Source organism: Salmo salar, chromosome 11, assembly GCF_965601325.2.
Source record: "Salmo salar chromosome 11, fSalSal1, whole genome shotgun sequence".
NCBI lineage: Eukaryota > Metazoa > Chordata > Actinopteri > Salmoniformes > Salmonidae > Salmo > Salmo salar.
The window spans coordinates 123,494,964-123,520,512 of NC_138301.1; the positions used below are offsets into that span (position 1 = coordinate 123,494,964).

General features: G+C 43.1%; 1 protein-coding gene across 1 annotated transcript in view; it reads right to left on the reverse strand.

Moving 5' to 3' along the window:
* Positions 1-25,549, reverse strand: part of LOC106592356 (metabotropic glutamate receptor 5) — a 123,236-nt gene that overhangs the window by 36,021 nt on the left and 61,666 nt on the right. The window contains exons 6-7 of the mRNA XM_045690269.2: positions 2,502-2,737; positions 1,423-1,544 (exon numbers count right to left, since the gene is read on the reverse strand). Of these exons, the coding sequence (XP_045546225.2) occupies positions 1,423-1,544; positions 2,502-2,737 (358 nt within the window). The remainder of the gene's footprint in view (positions 1-1,422; positions 1,545-2,501; positions 2,738-25,549) is intronic.

Genomic DNA, 25,549 nt, shown 5'->3' on the forward strand with positions numbered 1-25,549 from the left:
TAACACAGACCCTGGTAACCAGGACAACACAGACCCTGGTAACCAGGACAGAACAGAGAGAGGTGTTAACACAGACCCTGGTAACCAGGACAGAACAGAGAGAGGTGTTAACACAGACCCTGGTAACCAGGACAGAACAGAGAGAGGTGTTAACACAGACCCTGGTAACCAGGACAGAACAGAGAGAGGTGTTAACACAGACCCTGGTAACCAGGACAGAACAGAGAGAGGTGTTAACACAGACCCTGGTAACCAGGACAACACAGACCCTGGTAACCAGGACAACACAGACCCTGGTAACCAGGACAGAACAGAGAGGTGTTAACACAGACCCTGGTAACCAGGACAGAACAGAGTGAGGTGTTAACACAGACCCTGGTAACCAGGACAACACAGACCCTGGTAACCAGGACAGAACAGAGAGGTGTTAACACAGACCCTGGTAACCAGGACAGAACAGAGAGAGGTGTTAACACAGACCCTGGTAACCAGGACAGAACAGAGAGAGGTGTTAACACAGACCCTGGTAACCAGGACAACACAGACCCTGGTAACCAGGACAACACACACCCTGGTAACCAGGACAGAACAGAGAGGTGTTAACACAGACCCTGGTAACCAGGACAGAACAGAGTGAGGTGTTAACACAGACCCTGGTAACCAGGACAACACAGACCCTGGTAACCAGGACAGAACAGAGAGGTGTTAACACAGACCCTGGTAACCAGGACAGAACAGAGAGAGGTGTTAACACAGACCCTGGTAACCAGGACAGAACAGAGAGAGGTGTTAACACAGACCCTGGTAACCAGGACAGAACAGAGAGAGGTGTTAACACAGACCCTGGTAACCAGGACAGAGAGAGGTGTTAACACAGACCCTGGTAACCAGGACAGAACAGAGTGAGGTGTTAACACAGACCCTGGTAACCAGGACAACACAGACCCTGGTAACCAGGACAGAACAGAGAGGTGTTAACACAGACCCTGGTAACCAGGACAGAACAGAGAGAGGTGTTAACACAGACCCTGGTAACCAGGACAGAACAGAGAGAGGTGTTAACACAGACCCTGGTAACCAGGACAGAACAGAGAGAGGTGTTAACACAGACCCTGGTAACCAGGACAGAGAGAGGTGTTAACACAGACCCTGGTAACCAGGACAGAACAGAGAGAGGTGTTAACACAGACCCTGGTAACCAGGACAACACAGACCCTGGTAACCAGGACAGAACAGAGAGAGGTGTTAACACAGACCCTGGTAACCAGGACAGAACAGAGAGAGGTGTTAACACAGACCCTGGTAACCAGGACAACACAGACCCTGGTAACCAGGACAACACAGACCCTGGTAACCAGGACAGAACATCAACCAGAGTCAAAACACAGGCTATCATGTGCCAACGCTGACAGGTCCACCCACTTGGTATCCTGGGCAGACTTTCTGCTGCATAGTGTGTAGACCATAAGCCATGGAGTAGATAGCGTTGATGACAAAACCCATCTTAGTGTCCTGGGCATACTGCTGACGGAGAGACTCTCTACCTGCAGGGGGGAACGGAGTTCAGTACAGTCAAACCAGTTTCAGCCCATCTACACACAACTAGAGTCAAACCAGTTTCAGTTTCAGCACATCTACACACAACTACAGTCAAACCAGTTCCAGTTTCAGCCCATCTACACACAACTACAGTCAAACCAGTTTCAGTTTCAGCCCATCTACACCCAACTACAGTCAAACCAGTTCCAGTTCATCTACACACAACTAGAGTCAAACCAGTTCCAGTTTCAGCACATCTACACACAACTACAGTCAAACCAGTTTCAGTTTCAGCCCATCTACACCCAACTACAGTCAAACCAGTTCCAGTTTATCTACACACAACTAGAGTCAAACCAGTTCCAGTTTCAGCACATCTACACACAACTATAGTCAAACCAGTTCCAGTTTCAGCACATCTACACACAACTACAGTCAAACCAGTTTCAGTTTCAGCCCATCTACACCCAACTACAGTCAAACCAGTTCCAGTTCATCTACACACAACTAGAGTCAAACCAGTTCCAGTTTCAGCACATCTACACACAACTACAGTCAAACCAGTTTCAGTTTCAGCCCATCTACACCCAACTACAGTCAAACCAGTTCCAGTTTATCTACACACAACTAGAGTCAAACCAGTTCCAGTTTCAGCACATCTACACACAACTATAGTCAAACCAGTTCCAGTTTCAGCACATCTACACACAACTACAGTCAAACCAGTTTCAGTTTCAGCCCATCAACACACAACTAGAGTCAAACCAGTTCCAGTTTATCTCCACACAACTAGAGTCAAACCAGTTCCAGTTTCAGCACATCTACACACAACTACAGTCAAGCCAGTTTCAATTTCAGCCCATCAACACACAACTACAGTCAAGACAGTTTCAGTTTCAGCACATCTACACACAACTACAGTCAAGCCAGTTTCAGCCCATCTGCCTGTGTAGCCTACTCACTATTGCAGGTACGGTTGTACTTGGTGTTCTCCTGTGCGCGTCCCTTTAGTCTACATTGGAACCGGTGTTGCCAGAACTCAGTAAACCAGGGGTTCCTGGTGTTGTCATCTGGTTGCAGAGCCAAGTAGTAGTCATCGAACCAGGGGATGTAGGCTGACTTCAGCTTTATAGTTATCCCTCCCGCAGCCTCTTGCTGATATCCATCTGTCACATCATACCGGTCAGCCCAGCCATCACTGGAGGAGGGAGATGGGGAGAGGGAGAGGGAGACAGGGGGGAGGGAGGGAGAGAGAGAGAGAGAGGGGAGAGGGAGGGAGAAAGAGAGGGGAGAGGGTAGGGAGAGGGAGAAAGAGGGGAAGGAGGGAGAGAGGGCAGGGAGATGGAGAGAGAGGGGAGAGGGGAGGGAGAGAGAGAGAGAGAGAGGGGAGGGAGAGGGAGAGAGAGGTTAGAGGGAAGGGAGAAAGAGAGGGGAGGAGGGAGATGGAGAGAGAGAGAGGGGAGGGGGGAGGCAGAGAAAGGTTAGAGGGGAGGGAGAGAGGTTAGAGGGGAGAGGGAAGGGAGAGAGAGGGGGAGAGGGGAGGGAGAGAAAGGTTAGAGGGGAGGGTGAAAGAGAGACGGGAGGGAGAGAGAGAAGGGAGGGAGAAGATGGGAGACGGGAGGGAGAGAGAGAGAGAGAGGGGAGAGGGGAGGGAGAGAGAAAGAGGGGGTGGAGAGAGCAGGGAGGGAGAGAGAGAGAGGGGGAGAGGGGAAGAAGAGAAAGAGGGGAGTGGGGAGGGAGAAGGAGAAAGAGGGGAGGGAGAGAGGGGTCGAGGGGAGGGAGAGAGGGGTCGAGGGGAGGGAGGGAGTGGGTCGAGAGAGGGGGTCGAGGGGAGAGAGAGAGGGGGAAGAGGGGAGGGAGAGAGGGGTCGAGGGGAGGGAGGGAGTGGGTCGAGAGAGGGGGTCGAGGGGAGAGAGAGAAAGAGGGTGGAGGGGAGGGAGAGAAAGAGAGAAGGGGAGGGTGGGACAGAAGAGGGTGGGGGAGAGAGAGAGAGAGAGAGAGGGGGAGGGTGGGACAGAAGAGGGTGGGGGAGAGAGAGAGAGAGAGAGAGAGAGAGGGTATATGTCTTGTTGCTAAGAGAGTAATAATAGATCAGTGCGGACCATATGGCCTGTGCTGTACGATCACATTCGCTTTTTGTACACAGTATAACACCGTCAAAAATATAGCTGCAAACAACAACACTGGGGTTCAGCCCACTGTGCCACCATCAGGAAAAAATGGAACCATTGCCCTTGTTGACCACGCTTGCCAAATATCAGAACGCAAAATCAAACTGATCATGATCAATATAATATGCTTTTGATGTATTTTGGATTTGATGTTGACTACTTTTAAATGCATTATTCTGCAGAACCGCTAGACGGATCAGCACCAGATTGGGTCTATAGCATCTATAAATACACATCTTCCAAGGCTCTAGCAGAAACAATATGGCCGCTATGAGCCTATGAACTTGCATGAATGATTTTTCCTGTCCAACAGAGTGTCACGTCCTTACCAGTAAGGGGTCATTTTGTTATTATAGTTTGGTCAGGGCTTGGTAGGGGGGTGTTTGTTTTGTGTGTTTTGGGTTGATCTATTTTATTCTATTTCTATGTTTAAATATCTAGTTTTCTGTTTCTATGTTGGAATTGTTTGGGGTTTGGTTTCTAATTGGAGGCAAGCTGAATCTCATTGCCTCTGATTAGAGACCATATTTATGTAGGGGTTTTTTCTCATTGTGTTTTATGGGTGGTTATTTTCTGTTTAGTTCATGTTAACCTGACAGAACTGCTGGCTGTCGTTTTTTCCTTGTTTTGTTTAAAGTGCGTCAGTATAATAAATACAAATGATGAGCACTCAGCGCCTTGGTCTACATTTAACGACGGCCATTACACGCATCTAAACTAAACCGTACTTTACAGGTTAGCGAGACACACATCCCCTGATTAAACAGATCACCATACTGTATATAAACATTTTTCCCGTTATAGCGCCACCGTGTGGTCGATCTGAATGTAATTCGATGTGTTTAGTCTCGACAGCGTTTAGAAGATGTGTGTATCAAGTTTTGTTACAAATAGCCATATGCCTTTATGCGCCAGACCATGCCCACGTGAATGTTTATTGATCAGTAGTGGCCATATTGTTTGAGAAGCTATCCTGGGGAAGAAAAAAAAAAAACATAATTGGTGAGAGGTTGGTCCGTAGATGCCATGTATAAAATGTTGTGCAGATCGGTCATTCGATGCCAGAGGAGAAGCGCTTTGAAGTGTTTTTCACAAAATGTCCAATCAGCTTTTACATTGCTACCATGTGGTCAATTAGCAGGGCACCCCTTGACCCTTTACCCCCATTCGAGGGTTCAACCTCCTAGTCTATGCATCCTATATTCCCATTCAAGGGTTCAACCTCCTAGTCTAGGCATCATCTACAAGGTTCCTTTACCCCCATTCAAGGGTTCAACCTCCTAGGCTAGGCATCCTTTACCCCCATTCAAGGGTTCAACCTCCTAGGCTAGGCATCCTTTACCCCCATTCAAGGGTTCAACCTCCTAGTCTAGGCATCCTTTACCCCCATTCAAGGGTTCAACCTCCTAGTCTAGGCATCATCTACAAGGTTCCTTTACCCCCATTCAAGGGTTCAACCTCCTAGGCTAGGCATCCTTTACCCCCATTCAAGGGTTCAACCTCCTAGGCTAGGCATCCTTTACCCCCATTCAAGGGTTCAACCTCCTAGTCTAGGCATCCTTTACCCCCATTCAAGGGTTCAACCTCCTAGTCTAGGCATCCTTTAACCCCATTCAAGGGTTCAACCTCCTAGTCTAGGCATCCTTTACCCCCATTCAAGGGTTCAACCTCCTAGGCTAGGCATCCTTTACCCCCATTCAAGGGTTCAACCTCCTAGGCTAGGCATCCTTTACCCCCATTCAAGGGTTCAACCTCCTAGTCTAGGCATCCTTTACCCCCATTCAAGGGTTCAACCTCCTAGTCTAGGCATCCTTTACCCCCATTCAAGGGTTCAACCTCCTAGTCTAGGCATCCTTTACCCCCATTCAAGGGTTCAACCTCCTAGTCTAGGAATCATCTACAAGGTTCCTTTACCCCCATTCAAGGGTTCAACCTCCTAGGCTAGGCATCCTTTACCCCCATTCAAGGGTTCAACCTCCTAGGCTAGGCATCCTTTACCCCCATTCAAGGGTTCAACCTCATAGTCTAGGCATCCTTTACCCCCATTCAAGGGTTCAACCTCCTAGTCTAGGCATCATCTACAAGGTTCCTTTACTTTAGAAAATATTAAAAAAGAAAAGAAAAACCCTTGAATGAGTAGCTGCTCTAAAATTTTGACCGGTAGTGTCCACATTATCCTGATTCACTAGTCACTTTTACCCCTACCTACATTATATTACCTCTACTACCTGGTACCCCTACCTACATTATATTACCTCTACTACCTGGTACCCCTACCTACATTATATTACCTCTACTACCTGGTACCCCTACCTACATTATATTACCTCTACTACCTGGTACCCCTACCTACATTATATTACCTCAACTACCTGGTACCCCTACCTACATTATATTACCTCTACTACCTGGTACCCCTACCTACATTATATTACCTCTACTACCTGGTACCCCTACCTACATTATATTACCTCTACTACCTGGTACCCCTACCTACATTATATTACCTACAACTACCTGGTACCCCTACCTACATTATATTACCTCTACTACCTGGTACCCCTACCTACATTATATATTACCTCTACTACCTGGTACCCCTACCTACATTATATTACCTCTACTACCTGGTACCCTACCTACATTATATTACCTCTACTACCTGGTACCCCTACCTACATTATATTACCTACAACTACCTGGTACCCTACCTACATTATATTACCTCTACTACCTGGTACCCCTACCTACATTATATTACCTCTACTACCTGGTACCCTACCTACATTATATTACCTCTACTACCTGGTACCCCTACCTACATTATATTACCTCTACTACCTGGTACCCCTACCTACATTATATTACCTCTACTACCTGGTACCCCTACCTACATTATATTACCTCTACTACCTGGTACCCCTACCTACATTATATTACCTCAACTACCTGGTACCCCTACCTACATTATATTACCTACAACTACCTGGTACCCCTACCTACATTATATTACCTCTACTACCTGGTACCCCTACCTACATTATATTACCTCTACTACCTGGTACCCCTACCTACATTATATTACCTCAACTACCTGGTACCGCTACCTACATTATATTACCTACAACTACCTGGTACCCCTACCTACATTATATTACCTCTACTACCTGGTACCCCTACCTACATTATATTACCTCTACTACCTGGTACCCCTACCTACATTATATTACCTCTACTACCTGGTACCCCTACCTACATTATATTACCTACCCAACTACCTGGTACCCCTACCTACATTATATTACCTCTACTACCTGGTACCCCTACCTACATTATATTACCTCTACTACCTGGTACCCCTACCTACATTATATTACCTCTACTACCTGGTACCCCTACCTACATTATATTACCTCTACTACCTGGTACCCCTACCTACATTATATTACCTCTACTACCTGGTACCCCTACCTACATTATATTACCTCTACTACCTGGTACCCCTACCTACATTATATTACCTCTACTACCTGGTACCCCTACCTACATTATATTACCTCTACTACCTGGTACCCCTACCTACATTATATTACCTCAACTACCTGGTACCCCTACCTACATTATATTACCTCTACTACCTGGTACCCCTACCTACATTATATTACCTCTACTACCTGGTACCCCTACCTACATTATATTACCTCTACTACCTGGTACCCCTACCTACATTATATTACCTACCCAACTACCTGGTACCCCTACCTACATTATATTACCTCTACTACCTGGTACCCCTACCTACATTATATTACCTACAACTACCTGGTACCCCTACCTACATTATATTACCTCTACTACCTGGTACCCCTACCTACATTATATTACCTCTACTACCTGGTACCCCTACCTACATTATATTACCTCTACTACCTGGTACCCCTACCTACATTATATTACCTCTACTACCTGGTACCCCTACCTACATTATATTACCTCTACTACCTGGTACCCCTACCTACATTATATTACCTCTACTACCTGGTACCCCTACCTACATTATATTACCTCAACTACCTGGTACCCCTACCTACATTATATTACCTCTACTACCTGGTACCCCTACCTACATTATATTACCTCTACTACCTGGTACCCCTACCTACATTATATTACCTCTACTACCTGGTACCCCTACCTACATTATATTACCTCTACTACCTGGTACCCCTACCTACATTATATTACCTCTACTACCTGGTACCCCTACCTACATTATATTACCTCTACTACCTGGTACCCCTACCTACATTATATTACCTCTACTACCTGGTACCCCTACCTACATTATATTACCTCTACTACCTGGTACCCCTACCTACATTATATTACCTCTACTACCTGGTACCCCTACCTACATTATATTACCTCTACTACCTGGTACCCCTACCTACATTATATTACCTCTACTACCTGGTACCCCTACCTACATTATATTACCTCTACTACCTGGTACCCCTACCTACATTATATTACCTCTACTACCTGGTACCCCTACCTACATTATATTACCTCTACTACCTGGTACCCCTACCTACATTATATTACCTCTACTACCTGGTACCCCTACCTACATTATATTACCTCTACTACCTGGTACCCCTACCTACATTATATTACCTCTACTACCTGGTACCCCTACCTACATTATATTACCTCTACTACCTGGTACCCCTACCTACATTATATTACCTACAACTACCTGGTACCCCTACCTACATTATATTACCTCTACTACCTGGTACCCCTACCTACATTATATTACCTCTACTACCTGGTACCCCTACCTACATTATATTACCTCTACTACCTGGTACCCCTACCTACATTATATTACCTCTACTACCTGGTACCCCTACCTACATTATATTACCTCTACTACCTGGTACCCCTACCTACATTATATTACCTCTACTACCTGGTACCCCTACCTACATTATATTACCTCTACTACCTGGTACCCCTACCTACATTATATTACCTCTACTACCTGGTACCCCTACCTACATTATATTACCTCTACTACCTGGTACCCCTACCTACATTATATTACCTCTACTACCTGGTACCCCTACCTACATTATATTACCTCTACTACCTGGTACCCCTACCTACATTATATTACCTCAACTACCTGGTACCCCTACCTACATTATATTACCTCAACTACCTGGTACCCCTACCTACATTATATTACCTCTACTACCTGGTACCCCTACCTACATTATATTACCTCTACTACCTGGTACCCCTACCTACATTATATTACCTCTACTACCTGGTACCCCTACCTACATTATATTACCTCTACTACCTGGTACCCCTACCTACATTATATTACCTCTACTACCTGGTACCCCTACCTACATTATATTACCTCTACTACCTGGTACCCCTACCTACATTATATTACCTCTACTACCTGGTACCCCTACCTACATTATATTACCTACAACTACCTGGTACCCCTACCTACATTATATTACCTCTACTACCTGGTACCCCTACCTACATTATATTACCTCTACTACCTGGTACCCCTACCTACATTATATTACCTCTACTACCTGGTACCCCTACCTACATTATATTACCTCTACTACCTGGTACCCCTACCTACATTATATTACCTCTACTACCTGGTACCCCTACCTACATTATATTACCTACTACTACCTGGTACCCCTACCTACATTATATTACCTCTACTACCTGGTACCCCTACCTACATTATATTACCTCTACTACCTGGTACCCCTACCTACATTATATTACCTCTACTACCTGGTACCCCTACCTACATTATATTACCTCTACTACCTGGTACCCCTACCTACATTATATTACCTCTACTACCTGGTACCCCTACCTACATTATATTACCTCTACTACCTGGTACCCCTACCTACATTATATTACCTCTACTACCTGGTACCCCTACCTACATTATATTACCTCAACTACCTGGTACCCCTACCTACATTATATTACCTCTACTACCTGGTACCCCTACCTACATTATATTACCTCTACTACCTGGTACCCCTACCTACATTATATTACCTCTACTACCTGGTACCCCTACCTACATTATATTACCTACAACTACCTGGTACCCCTACCTACATTATATTACCTCTACTACCTGGTACCCCTACCTACATTATATTACCTCTACTACCTGGTACCCCTACCTACATTATATTACCTCTACTACCTGGTACCCCTACCTACATTATATTACCTCTACTACCTGGTACCCCTACCTACATTATATTACCTACAACTACCTGGTACCCCTACCTACATTATATTACCTCTACTACCTGGTACCCCTACCTACATTATATTACCTCTACTACCTGGTACCCCTACCTACATTATATTACCTCTACTACCTGGTACCCCTACCTACATTATATTACCTCTACTACCTGGTACCCCTACCTACATTATATTACCTCTACTACCTGGTACCCCTACCTACATTATATTACCTCTACTACCTGGTACCCCTACCTACATTATATTACCTCTACTACCTGGTACCCCTACCTACATTATATTACCTACAACTACCTGGTACCCCTACCTACATTATATTACCTCTACTACCTGGTACCCCTACCTACATTATATTACCTCTACTACCTGGTACCCCTACCTACATTATATTACCTCTACTACCTGGTACCCCTACCTACATTATATTACCTCTACTACCTGGTACCCCTACCTACATTATATTACCTCTACTACCTGGTACCCCTACCTACATTATATTACCTCTACTACCTGGTACCCCTACCTACATTATATTACCTCTACTACCTGGTACCCCTACCTACATTATATTACCTCTACTACCTGGTACCCCTACCTACATTATATTACCTCTACTACCTGGTACCCCTACCTACATTATATTACCTCTACTACCTGGTACCCCTACCTACATTATATTACCTCTACTACCTGGTACCCCTACCTACATTATATTACCTCTACTACCTGGTACCCCTACCTACATTATATTACCTCTACTACCTGGTACCCCTACCTACATTATATTACCTCTACTACCTGGTACCCCTACCTACATTATATTACCTCTACTACCTGGTACCCCTACCTACATTATATTACCTCTACTACCTGGTACCCCTACCTACATTATATTACCTCTACTACCTGGTACCCCTACCTACATTATATTACCTCTACTACCTGGTACCCCTACCTACATTATATTACCTCTACTACCTGGTACCCCTACCTACATTATATTACCTCTACTACCTGGTACCCCTACCTACATTATATTACCTCTACTACCTGGTACCCCTACCTACATTATATTACCTCTACTACCTGGTACCCCTACCTACATTATATTACCTCAACTACCTGGTACCCCTACCTACATTATATTACCTCTACTACCTGGTACCCCTACCTACATTATATTACCTCTACTACCTGGTACCCCTACCTACATTATATTACCTCTACTACCTGGTACCCCTACCTACATTATATTACCTCTACTACCTGGTACCCCTACCTACATTATATTACCTCTACTACCTGGTACCCCTACCTACATTATATTACCTCTACTACCTGGTACCCCTACCTACATTATATTACCTCTACTACCTGGTACCCCTACCTACATTATATTACCTCTACTACCTGGTACCCCTACCTACATTATATTACCTCTACTACCTGGTACCCCTACCTACATTATATTACCTCTACTACCTGGTACCCCTACCTACATTATATTACCTCTACTACCTGGTACCCCTACCTACATTATATTACCTCTACTACCTGGTACCCCTACCTACATTATATTACCTCTACTACCTGGTACCCCTACCTACATTATATTACCTCTACTACCTGGTACCCCTACCTACATTATATTACCTCTACTACCTGGTACCCCTACCTACATTATATTACCTCTACTACCTGGTACCCCTACCTACATTATATTACCTCTACTACCTGGTACCCCTACCTACATTATATTACCTCTACTACCTGGTACCCCTACCTACATTATATTACCTCTACTACCTGGTACCCCTACCTACATTATATTACCTCTACTACCTGGTACCCCTACCTACATTATATTACCTCTACTACCTGGTACCCCTACCTACATTATATTACCTCTACTACCTGGTACCCCTACCTACATTATATTACCTCTACTACCTGGTACCCCTACCTACATTATATTACCTCTACTACCTGGTACCCCTACCTACATTATATTACCTCTACTACCTGGTACCCCTACCTACATTATATTACCTCTACTACCTGGTACCCCTACCTACATTATATTACCTCTACTACCTGGTACCCCTACCTACATTATATTACCTCTACTACCTGGTACCCCTACCTACATTATATTACCTCTACTACCTGGTACCCCTACCTACATTATATTACCTCTACTACCTGGTACCCCTACCTACATTATATTACCTCTACTACCTGGTACCCCTACCTACATTATATTACCTCTACTACCTGGTACCCCTACCTACATTATATTACCTCTACTACCTGGTACCCCTACCTACATTATATTACCTCTACTACCTGGTACCCCTACCTACATTATATTACCTCTACTACCTGGTACCCCTACCTACATTATATTACCTCTACTACCTGGTACCCCTACCTACATTATATTACCTCTACTACCTGGTACCCCTACCTACATTATATTACCTCTACTACCTGGTACCCCTACCTACATTATATTACCTCTACTACCTGGTACCCCTACCTACATTATATTACCTCTACTACCTGGTACCCCTACCTACATTATATTACCTCTACTACCTGGTACCCCTACCTACATTATATTACCTCTACTACCTGGTACCCCTACCTACATTATATTACCTCTACTACCTGGTACCCCTACCTACATTATATTACCTCTACTACCTGGTACCCCTACCTACATTATATTACCTCTACTACCTGGTACCCCTACCTACATTATATTACCTCTACTACCTGGTACCCCTACCTACATTATATTACCTCTACTACCTGGTACCCCTACCTACATTATATTACCTCTACTACCTGGTACCCCTACCTACATTATATTACCTCTACTACCTGGTACCCCTACCTACATTATATTACCTCAACTACCTGGTACCCCTACCTACATTATATTACCTCTACTACCTGGTACCCCTACCTACATTATATTACCTCTACTACCTGGTACCCCTACCTACATTATATTACCTCTACTACCTGGTACCCCTACCTACATTATATTACCTCTACTACCTGGTACCCCTACCTACATTATATTACCTCTACTACCTGGTACCCCTACCTACATTATATTACCTCTACTACCTGGTACCCCTACCTACATTATATTACCTCTACTACCTGGTACCCCTACCTACATTATATTACCTCTACTACCTGGTACCCCTACCTACATTATATTACCTCTACTACCTGGTACCCCTACCTACATTATATTACCTCTACTACCTGGTACCCCTACCTACATTATATTACCTCTACTACCTGGTACCCCTACCTACATTATATTACCTCTACTACCTGGTACCCCTACCTACATTATATTACCTCTACTACCTGGTACCCCTACCTACATTATATTACCTCTACTACCTGGTACCCCTACCTACATTATATTACCTCTACTACCTGGTACCCCTACCTACATTATATTACCTCTACTACCTGGTACCCCTACCTACATTATATTACCTCTACTACCTGGTACCCCTACCTACATTATATTACCTCTACTACCTGGTACCCCTACCTACATTATATTACCTCTACTACCTGGTACCCCTACCTACATTATATTACCTCTACTACCTGGTACCCCTACCTACATTATATTACCTCTACTACCTGGTACCCCTACCTACATTATATTACCTCTACTACCTGGTACCCCTACCTACATTATATTACCTCTACTACCTGGTACCCCTACCTACATTATATTACCTCTACTACCTGGTACCCCTACCTACATTATATTACCTCTACTACCTGGTACCCCTACCTACATTATATTACCTCTACTACCTGGTACCCCTACCTACATTATATTACCTCTACTACCTGGTACCCCTACCTACATTATATTACCTCTACTACCTGGTACCCCTACCTACATTATATTACCTCTACTACCTGGTACCCCTACCTACATTATATTACCTCTACTACCTGGTACCCCTACCTACATTATATTACCTCTACTACCTGGTACCCCTACCTACATTATATTACCTCTACTACCTGGTACCCCTACCTACATTATATTACCTCTACTACCTGGTACCCCTACCTACATTATATTACCTCTACTACCTGGTACCCCTACCTACATTATATTACCTCTACTACCTGGTACCCCTACCTACATTATATTACCTCTACTACCTGGTACCCCTACCTACATTATATTACCTCTACTACCTGGTACCCCTACCTACATTATATTACCTCTACTACCTGGTACCCCTACCTACATTATATTACCTCAACTACCTGGTACCCCTACCTACATTATATTACCTCTACTACCTGGTACCCCTACCTACATTATATTACCTCTACTACCTGGTACCCCTACCTACATTATATTACCTCTACTACCTGGTACCCCTACCTACATTATATTACCTCTACTACCTGGTACCCCTACCTACATTATATTACCTCTACTACCTGGTACCCCTACCTACATTATATTACCTCTACTACCTGGTACCCCTACCTACATTATATTACCTCTACTACCTGGTACCCCTACCTACATTATATTACCTCAACTACCTGGTACCCCTACCTACATTATATTACCTCTACTACCTGGTACCCCTACCTACATTATATTACCTCTACTACCTGGTACCCCTACCTACATTATATTACCTCTACTACCTGGTACCCCTACCTACATTATATTACCTCTACTACCTGGTACCCCTACCTACATTATATTACCTCTACTACCTGGTACCCCTACCTACATTATATTACCTCTACTACCTGGTACCCCTACCTACATTATATTACCTCTACTACCTGGTACCCCTACCTACATTATATTACCTCTACTACCTGGTACCCCTACCTACATTATATTACCTCTACTACCTGGTACCCCTACCTACATTATATTACCTCTACTACCTGGTACCCCTACCTACATTATATTACCTCTACTACCTGGTACCCCTACCTACATTATATTACCTCTACTACCTGGTACCCCTACCTACATTATATTACCTCAACTACCTGGTACCCCTACCTACATTATATTACCTCTACTACCTGGTACCCCTACCTACATTATATTACCTCTACTACCTGGTACCCCTACCTACATTATATTACCTCTACTACCTGGTACCCCTACCTACATTATATTACCTCTACTACCTGGTACCCCTACCTACATTATATTACCTCAACTACCTGGTACCCCTACCTACATTATATTACCTCTACTACCTGGTACCCCTACCTACATTATATTACCTCTACTACCTGGTACCCCTACCTACATTATATTACCTCTACTACCTGGTACCCCTACCTACATTATATTACCTCAACTACCTGGTACCCCTACCTACATTATATTACCTCTACTACCTGGTACCCCTACCTACATTATATTACCTCTACTACCTGGTACCCCTACCTACATTATATTACCTCTACTACCTGGTACCCCTACCTACATTATATTACCTACAACTACCTGGTACCCCTACCTACATTATATTACCTCTACTACCTGGTACCCCTACCTACATTATATTACCTCTACTACCTGGTACCCCTACCTACATTATATTACCTCTACTACCTGGTACCCCTACCTACATTATATTACCTCTACTACCTGGTACCCCTACCTACATTATATTACCTCTACTACCTGGTACCCCTACCTACATTATATTACCTCTACTACCTGGTACCCCTACCTACATTATATTACCTCTACTACCTGGTACCCCTACCTACATTATATTACCTCTACTACCTGGTACCCCTACCTACATTATATTACCTCTACTACCTGGTACCCCTACCTACATTATATTACCTCTACTACCTGGTACCCCTACCTACATTATATTACCTCTACTACCTGGTACCCCTACCTACATTATATTACCTCTACTACCTGGTACCCCTACCTACATTATATTACCTCTACTACCTGGTACCCCTACCTACATTATATTACCTCTACTACCTGGTACCCCTACCTACATTATATTACCTCTACTACCTGGTACCCCTACCTACATTATATTACCTCTACTACCTGGTACCCCTACCTACATTATATTACCTCTACTACCTGGTACCCCTACCTACATTATATTACCTCTACTACCTGGTACCCCTACCTACATTATATTACCTCAACTACCTGGTACCCCTACCTACATTATATTACCTCTACTACCTGGTACCCCTACCTACATTATATTACCTCTACTACCTGGTACCCCTACCTACATTATATTACCTCTACTACCTGGTACCCCTACCTACATTATATTACCTCTACTACCTGGTACCCCTACCTACATTATATTACCTCTACTACCTGGTACCCCTACCTACATTATATTACCTCTACTACCTGGTACCCCTACCTACATTATATTACCTCTACTACCTGGTACCCCTACCTACATTATATTACCTCTACTACCTGGTACCCCTACCTACATTATATTACCTCTACTACCTGGTACCCCTACCTACATTATATTACCTCTACTACCTGGTACCCCTACCTACATTATATTACCTCTACTACCTGGTACCCCTACCTACATTATATTACCTCTACTACCTGGTACCCCTACCTACATTATATTACCTCTACTACCTGGTACCCCTACCTACATTATATTACCTCTACTACCTGGTACCCCTACCTACATTATATTACCTCTACTACCTGGTACCCCTACCTACATTATATTACCTCTACTACCTGGTACCCCTACCTACATTATATTACCTCTACTACCTGGTACCCCTACCTACATTATATTACCTCTACTACCTGGTACCCCTACCTACATTATATTACCTCTACTACCTGGTACCCCTACCTACATTATATTACCTCTACTACCTGGTACCCCTACCTACATTATATTACCTCTACTACCTGGTACCCCTACCTACATTATATTACCTCTACTACCTGGTACCCCTACCTACATTATATTACCTCTACTACCTGGTACCCCTACCTACATTATATTACCTCTACTACCTGGTACCCCTACCTACATTATATTACCTCTACTACCTGGTACCCCTACCTACATTATATTACCTCTACTACCTGGTACCCCTACCTACATTATATTACCTCTACTACCTGGTACCCCTACCTACATTATATTACCTCTACTACCTGGTACCCCTACCTACATTATATTACCTCTACTACCTGGTACCCCTACCTACATTATATTACCTCTACTACCTGGTACCCCTACCTACATTATATTACCTCAACTACCTGGTACCCCTACCTACATTATATTACCTCTACTACCTGGTACCCCTACCTACATTATATTACCTCTACTACCTGGTACCCCTACCTACATTATATTACCTCTACTACCTGGTACCCCTACCTACATTATATTACCTCTACTACCTGGTACCCCTACCTACATTATATTACCTCAACTACCTGGTACCCCTACCTACATTATATTACCTCTACTACCTGGTACCCCTACCTACATTATATTACCTCTACTACCTGGTACCCCTACCTACATTATATTACCTCTACTACCTGGTACCCCTACCTACATTATATTACCTCTACTACCTGGTACCCCTACCTACATTATATTACCTCTACTACCTGGTACCCCTACCTACATTATATTACCTCTACTACCTGGTACCCCTACCTACATTATATTACCTCTACTACCTGGTACCCCTACCTACATTATATTACCTCTACTACCTGGTACCCCTACCTACATTATATTACCTCTACTACCTGGTACCCCTACCTACATTATATTACCTCAACTACCTGGTACCCCTACCTACATTATATTACCTCTACTACCTGGTACCCCTACCTACATTATATTACCTCTACTACCTGGTACCCCTACCTACATTATATTACCTCTACTACCTGGTACCCCTACCTACATTATATTACCTCTACTACCTGGTACCCCTACCTACATTATATTACCTCTACTACCTGGTACCCCTACCTACATTATATTACCTCTACTACCTGGTACCCCTACCTACATTATATTACCTCTACTACCTGGTACCCCTACCTACATTATATTACCTCTACTACCTGGTACCCCTACCTACATTATATTACCTCTACTACCTGGTACCCCTACCTACATTATATTACCTCTACTACCTGGTACCCCTACCTACATTATATTACCTCTACTACCTGGTACCCCTACCTACATTATATTACCTCTACTACCTGGTACCCCTACCTACATTATATTACCTCTACTACCTGGTACCCCTACCTACATTATATTACCTCTACTACCTGGTACCCCTACCTACATTATATTACCTCTACTACCTGGTACCCCTACCTACATTATATTACCTCTACTACCTGGTACCCCTACCTACATTATATTACCTACAACTACCTGGTACCCCTACCTACATTATATTACCTCTACTACCTGGTACCCCTACCTACATTATATTACCTCTACTACCTGGTACCCCTACCTACATTATATTACCTCTACTACCTGGTACCCCTACCTACATTATATTACCTCTACTACCTGGTACCCCTACCTACATTATATTACCTCTACTACCTGGTACCCCTACCTACATTATATTACCTCTACTACCTGGTACCCCTACCTACATTATATTACCTCTACTACCTGGTACCCCTACCTACATTATATTACCTCTACTACCTGGTACCCCTACCTACATTATATTACCTCTACTACCTGGTACCCCTACCTACATTATATTACCTCTACTACCTGGTACCCCTACCTACATTATATTACCTCTACTACCTGGTACCCCTACCTACATTATATTACCTCTACTACCTGGTACCCCTACCTACATTATATTACCTCAACTACCTGGTACCCCTACCTACATTATATTACCTCTACTACCTGGTACCCCTACCTACATTATATTACCTCTACTACCTGGTACCCCTACCTACATTATATTACCTCTACTACCTGGTACCCCTACCTACATTATATTACCTCTACTACCTGGTACCCCTACCTACATTATATTACCTCTACTACCTGGTACCCCTACCTACATTATATTACCTCTACTACCTGGTACCCCTACCTACATTATATTACCTCTACTACCTGGTACCCCTACCTACATTATATTACCTCAACTACCTGGTACCCCTACCTACATTATATTACCTCTACTACCTGGTACCCCTACCTACATTATATTACCTCTACTACCTGGTACCCCTACCTACATTATATTACCTCTACTACCTGGTACCCCTACCTACATTATATTACCTCTACTACCTGGTACCCCTACCTACATTATATTACCTCAACTACCTGGTACCCCTACCTACATTATATTACCTCTACTACCTGGTACCCCTACCTACATTATATTACCTCTACTACCTGGTACCCCTACCTACATTATATTACCTCTACTACCTGGTACCCCTACCTACATTATATTACCTCTACTACCTGGTACCCCTACCTACATTATATTACCTCTACTACCTGGTACCCCTACCTACATTATATTACCTCAACTACCTGGTACCCCTACCTACATTATATTACCTCTACTACCTGGTACCCCTACCTACATTATATTACCTCAACTACCTGGTACCCCTACCTACATTATATTACCTCTACTACCTGGTACCCCTACCTACATTATATTACCTCTACTACCTGGTACCCCTACCTACATTATATTACCTCTACTACCTGGTACCCCTACCTACATTATATTACCTCTACTACCTGGTACCCCTACCTACATTATATTACCTCTACTACCTGGTACCCCTACCTACATTATATTACCTCAACTACCTGGTACCCCTACCTACATTATATTACCTCTACTACCTGGTACCCCTACCTACATTATATTACCTCTACTACCTGGTACCCCTACCTACATTATATTACCTCTACTACCTGGTACCCCTACCTACATTATATTACCTCTACTACCTGGTACCCCTACCTACATTATATTACCTCTACTACCTGGTACCCCTACCTACATTATATTACCTCTACTACCTGGTACCCCTACCTACATTATATTACCTCTACTACCTGGTACCCCTACCTACATTATATTACCTCTACTACCTGGTACCCCTACCTACATTATATTACCTCTACTACCTGGTACCCCTACCTACATTATATTACCTCTACTACCTGGTACCCCTACCTACATTATATTACCTCTACTACCTGGTACCCCTACCTACATTATATTACCTCTACTACCTGGTACCCCTACCTACATTATATTACCTCAACTACCTGGTACCCCTACCTACATTATATTACCTACAACTACCTGGTACCCCTACCTACATTATATTACCTCTACTACCTGGTACCCCTACCTACATTATATTACCTCTACTACCTGGTACCCCTACCTACATTATATTACCTCTACTACCTGGTACCCCTACCTACATTATATTACCTCTACTACCTGGTACCCCTACCTACATTATATTACCTCTACTACCTGGTACCCCTACCTACATTATATTACCTACAACTACCTGGTACCCCTACCTACATTATATTACCTCTACTACCTGGTACCCCTACCTACATTATATTACCTCTACTACCTGGTACCCCTACCTACATTATATTACCTCTACTACCTGGTACCCCTACCTACATTATATTACCTCTACTACCTGGTACCCCTACCTACATTATATTACCTCAACTACCTGGTACCCCTACCTACATTATATTACCTCTACTACCTGGTACCCCTACCTACATTATATTACCTCTACTACCTGGTACCCCTACCTACATTATATTACCTCTACTACCTGGTACCCCTACCTACATTATATTACCTCTACTACCTGGTACCCCTACCTACATTATATTACCTACAACTACCTGGTACCCCTACCTACATTATATTACCTCTACTACCTGGTACCCCTACCTACATTATATTACCTCTACTACCTGGTACCCCTACCTACATTATATTACCTCTACTACCTGGTACCCCTACCTACATTATATTACCTACAACTACCTGGTACCCCTACCTACATTATATTACCTCTACTACCTGGTACCCCTACCTACATTATATTACCTCTACTACCTGGTACCCCTACCTACATTATATTACCTCTACTACCTGGTACCCCTACCTACATTATATTACCTCTACTACCTGGTACCCCTACCTACATTATATTACCTCTACTACCTGGTACCCCTACCTACATTATATTACCTCTACTACCTGGTACCCCTACCTACATTATATTACCTCTACTACCTGGTACCCCTACCTACATTATATTACCTACAACTACCTGGTACCCCTACCTACATTATATTACCTCTACTACCTGGTACCCCTACCTACATTATATTACCTCTACTACCTGGTACCCCTACCTACATTATATTACCTCAACTACCTGGTACCCCTACCTACATTATATTACCTCTACTACCTGGTACCCCTACCTACATTATATTACCTCTACTACCTGGTACCCCTACCTACATTATATTACCTCTACTACCTGGTACCCCTACCTACATTATATTACCTACCCAACTACCTGGTACCCCTACCTACATTATATTACCTCTACTACCTGGTACCCCTACCTACATTATATTACCTACCCAACTACCTGGTACCCCTACCTACATTATATTACCTCTACTACCTGGTACCCCTACCTACATTATATTACCTCTACTACCTGGTACCCCTACCTACATTATATTACCTCTACTACCTGGTACCCCTACCTACATTATATTACCTCTACTACCTGGTACCCCTACCTACATTATATTACCTCTACTACCTGGTACCCCTACCTACATTATATTACCTCTACTACCTGGTACCCCTACCTACATTATATTACCTCAACTACCTGGTACCCCTACCTACATTATATTACCTCAACTACCTGGTACCCCTACCTACATTATATTACCTCAACTACCTGGTACCCCTACCTACATTATATTACCTACAACTACCTGGTACCCCTACCTACATTATATTACCTCTACTACCTGGTACCCCTACCTACATTATATTACCTCTACTACCTGGTACCCCTACCTACATTATATTACCTCTACTACCTGGTACCCCTACCTACATTATATTACCTCTACTACCTGGTACCCCTACCTACATTATATTACCTACCAACTACCTGGTACCCCTACCTACATTATATTACCTCTACTACCTGGTACCCCTACCTACATTATATTACCTACAACTACCTGGTACCCCTACCTACATTATATTACCTCTACTACCTGGTACCCCTACCTACATTATATTACCTCAACTACCTGGTACCCCTACCTACATTATATTACCTCTACTACCTGGTACCCCTACCTACATTATATTACCTCTACTACCTGGTACCCCTACCTACATTATATTACCTCTACTACCTGGTACCCCTACCTACATTATATTACCTCTACTACCTGGTACCCCTACCTACATTATATTACCTCTACTACCTGGTACCCCTACCTACATTATATTACCTCTACTACCTGGTACCCCTACCTACATTATATTACCTACAACTACCTGGTACCCCTACCTACATTATATTACCTCTACTACCTGGTACCCCTACCTACATTATATTACCTCTACTACCTGGTACCCCTACCTACATTATATTACCTACAACTACCTGGTACCCCTACCTACATTATATTACCTCTACTACCTGGTACCCCTACCTACATTATATTACCTCTACTACCTGGTACCCCTACCTACATTATATTACCTCAACTACCTGGTACCCCTACCTACATTATATTACCTCTACTACCTGGTACCCCTACCTACATTATATTACCTACAACTACCTGGTACCCCTACCTACATTATATTACCTCTACTACCTGGTACCCCTACCTACATTATATTACCTCTACTACCTGGTACCCCTACCTACATTATATTACCTCTACTACCTGGTACCCCTACCTACATTATATTACCTACAACTACCTGGTACCCCTACCTACATTATATTACCTACAACTACCTGGTACCCCTACCTACATTATATTACCTCTACTACCTGGTACCCCTACCTACATTATATTACCTACAACTACCTGGTACCCCTACCTACATTATATTACCTCTACTACCTGGTACCCCTACCTACATTATATTACCTCAACTACCTGGTACCCCTACCTACATTATATTACCTACAACTACCTGGTACCCCTACCTACATTATATTACCTCTACTACCTGGTACCCCTACCTACATTATATTACCTACAACTACCTGGTACCCCTACCTACATTATATTACCTCTACTACCTGGTACCCCTACCTACATTATATTACCTCTACTACCTGGTACCCCTACCTACATTATATTACCTCTACTACCTGGTACCCCTACCTACATTATATTACCTCTACTACCTGGTACCCCTACCTGCATTATATTACCTCTACTACCTGGTACCCCTCCCTACATTATATTACCTCTACTACCTGGTACCCCTCCTACATTATATTACCTCTACTACCTGGTACCCCTACCTACATTATATTACCTCTACTACCTGGTACCCCTACCTACATTATATTACCTACAACTACCTGGTACCCCTACCTACATTATATTACCTACAACTACCTGGTACCCCTACCTACATTATATTACCTACAACTACCTGGTACCCCTACCTACATTATATTACCTACAACTACCTGGTACCCCTACCTACATTATATTACCTACAACTACCTGGTACCCCTACCTACATTATATTACCTACAACTACCTGGTACCCCTACCTACATTATATTACCTCTACTACCTGGTACCCCTACCTACATTATATTACCTCTACTACCTGGTACCCCTACCTACATTATATTACCTCAACTACCTGGTACCCCTACCTACATTATATTACCTACAACTACCTGGTACCCCTACCTACATTATATTACCTACAACTACCTGGTACCCCTACCTACATTATATTACCTCTACTACCTGGTACCCCTACCTACATTATATTACCTACAACTACCTGGTACCCCTACCTACATTATATTACCTACAACTACCTGGTACCCCTACCTACATTATATTACCTACAACTACCTGGTACCCCTACCTACATTATATTACCTCTACTACCTGGTACCCCTACCTACATTATATTACCTCTACTACCTGGTACCCCTACCTACATTATATTACCTCTACTACCTGGTACCCCTACCTACATTATATTACCTACCCAACTACCTGGTACCCCTACCTACATTATATTACCTACAACTACCTGGTACCCCTACCTACATTATATTACCTCTACTACCTGGTACCCCTACCTACATTATATTACCTCAACTACCTGGTACCCCTACCTACATTATATTACCTCTACTACCTGGTACCCCTACCTACATTATATTACCTCAACTACCTGGTACCACTACCTACATTATATTACCTCTACTACCTGGTACCCCTACCTACATTATATTACCTACAACTACCTGGTACCCCTACCTACATTATATTACCTCTACTACCTGGTACCCCTACCTACATTATATTACCTACAACTACCTGGTACCCCTACCTACATTATATTACCTCTACTACCTGGTACCCCTACCTACATTATATTACCTCTACTACCTGGTACCCCTACCTACATTATATTACCTCAACTACCTGGTACCCCTACCTACATTATATTACCTGGTACCCCTACCTACATTATATTACCTACAACTACCTGGTACCCCTACCTACATTATATTACCTACCCAACTACCTGGTACCCTTACCTACATTATATTACCTCAACTACCTGGTACCCCTACCTACATGTCCACATTACCTCAACTACCTAGTACCCCTGCACATACAACTGAAGTCAGAAGTTTACATACACTTAGGTTGGAGTCATTAAAACTCGTTTTTCAACCCCTCTACAAATTTCTTGTTAACAAACTATAGTTTTGGAAAGTCAGTTAGGACATCTACTTTCAGCGTGATACAAGTAATTTTTCCAACAATTGTTTACAGACAGATTATTTCACTTATAATTCACTGTATCACAATTCCAGTGGGTCAGAAGTTTACATACACTAAGTTGACTGTGCCTTTAAACAGCTTGGAAAATTCCAGAAAATTATGTCATGGCTTTAGAAGCTTCTGATAGGCTAATTGACATCATTTAAGTCAATTGGAGGTGTACCTGTGGATGTATTTCAAGGCCTACCTTCAAACTCAGTGCCTCTTTGCTTGACATCATGGGAAAATCAAAAGAAATCAGCCAAGACCTCA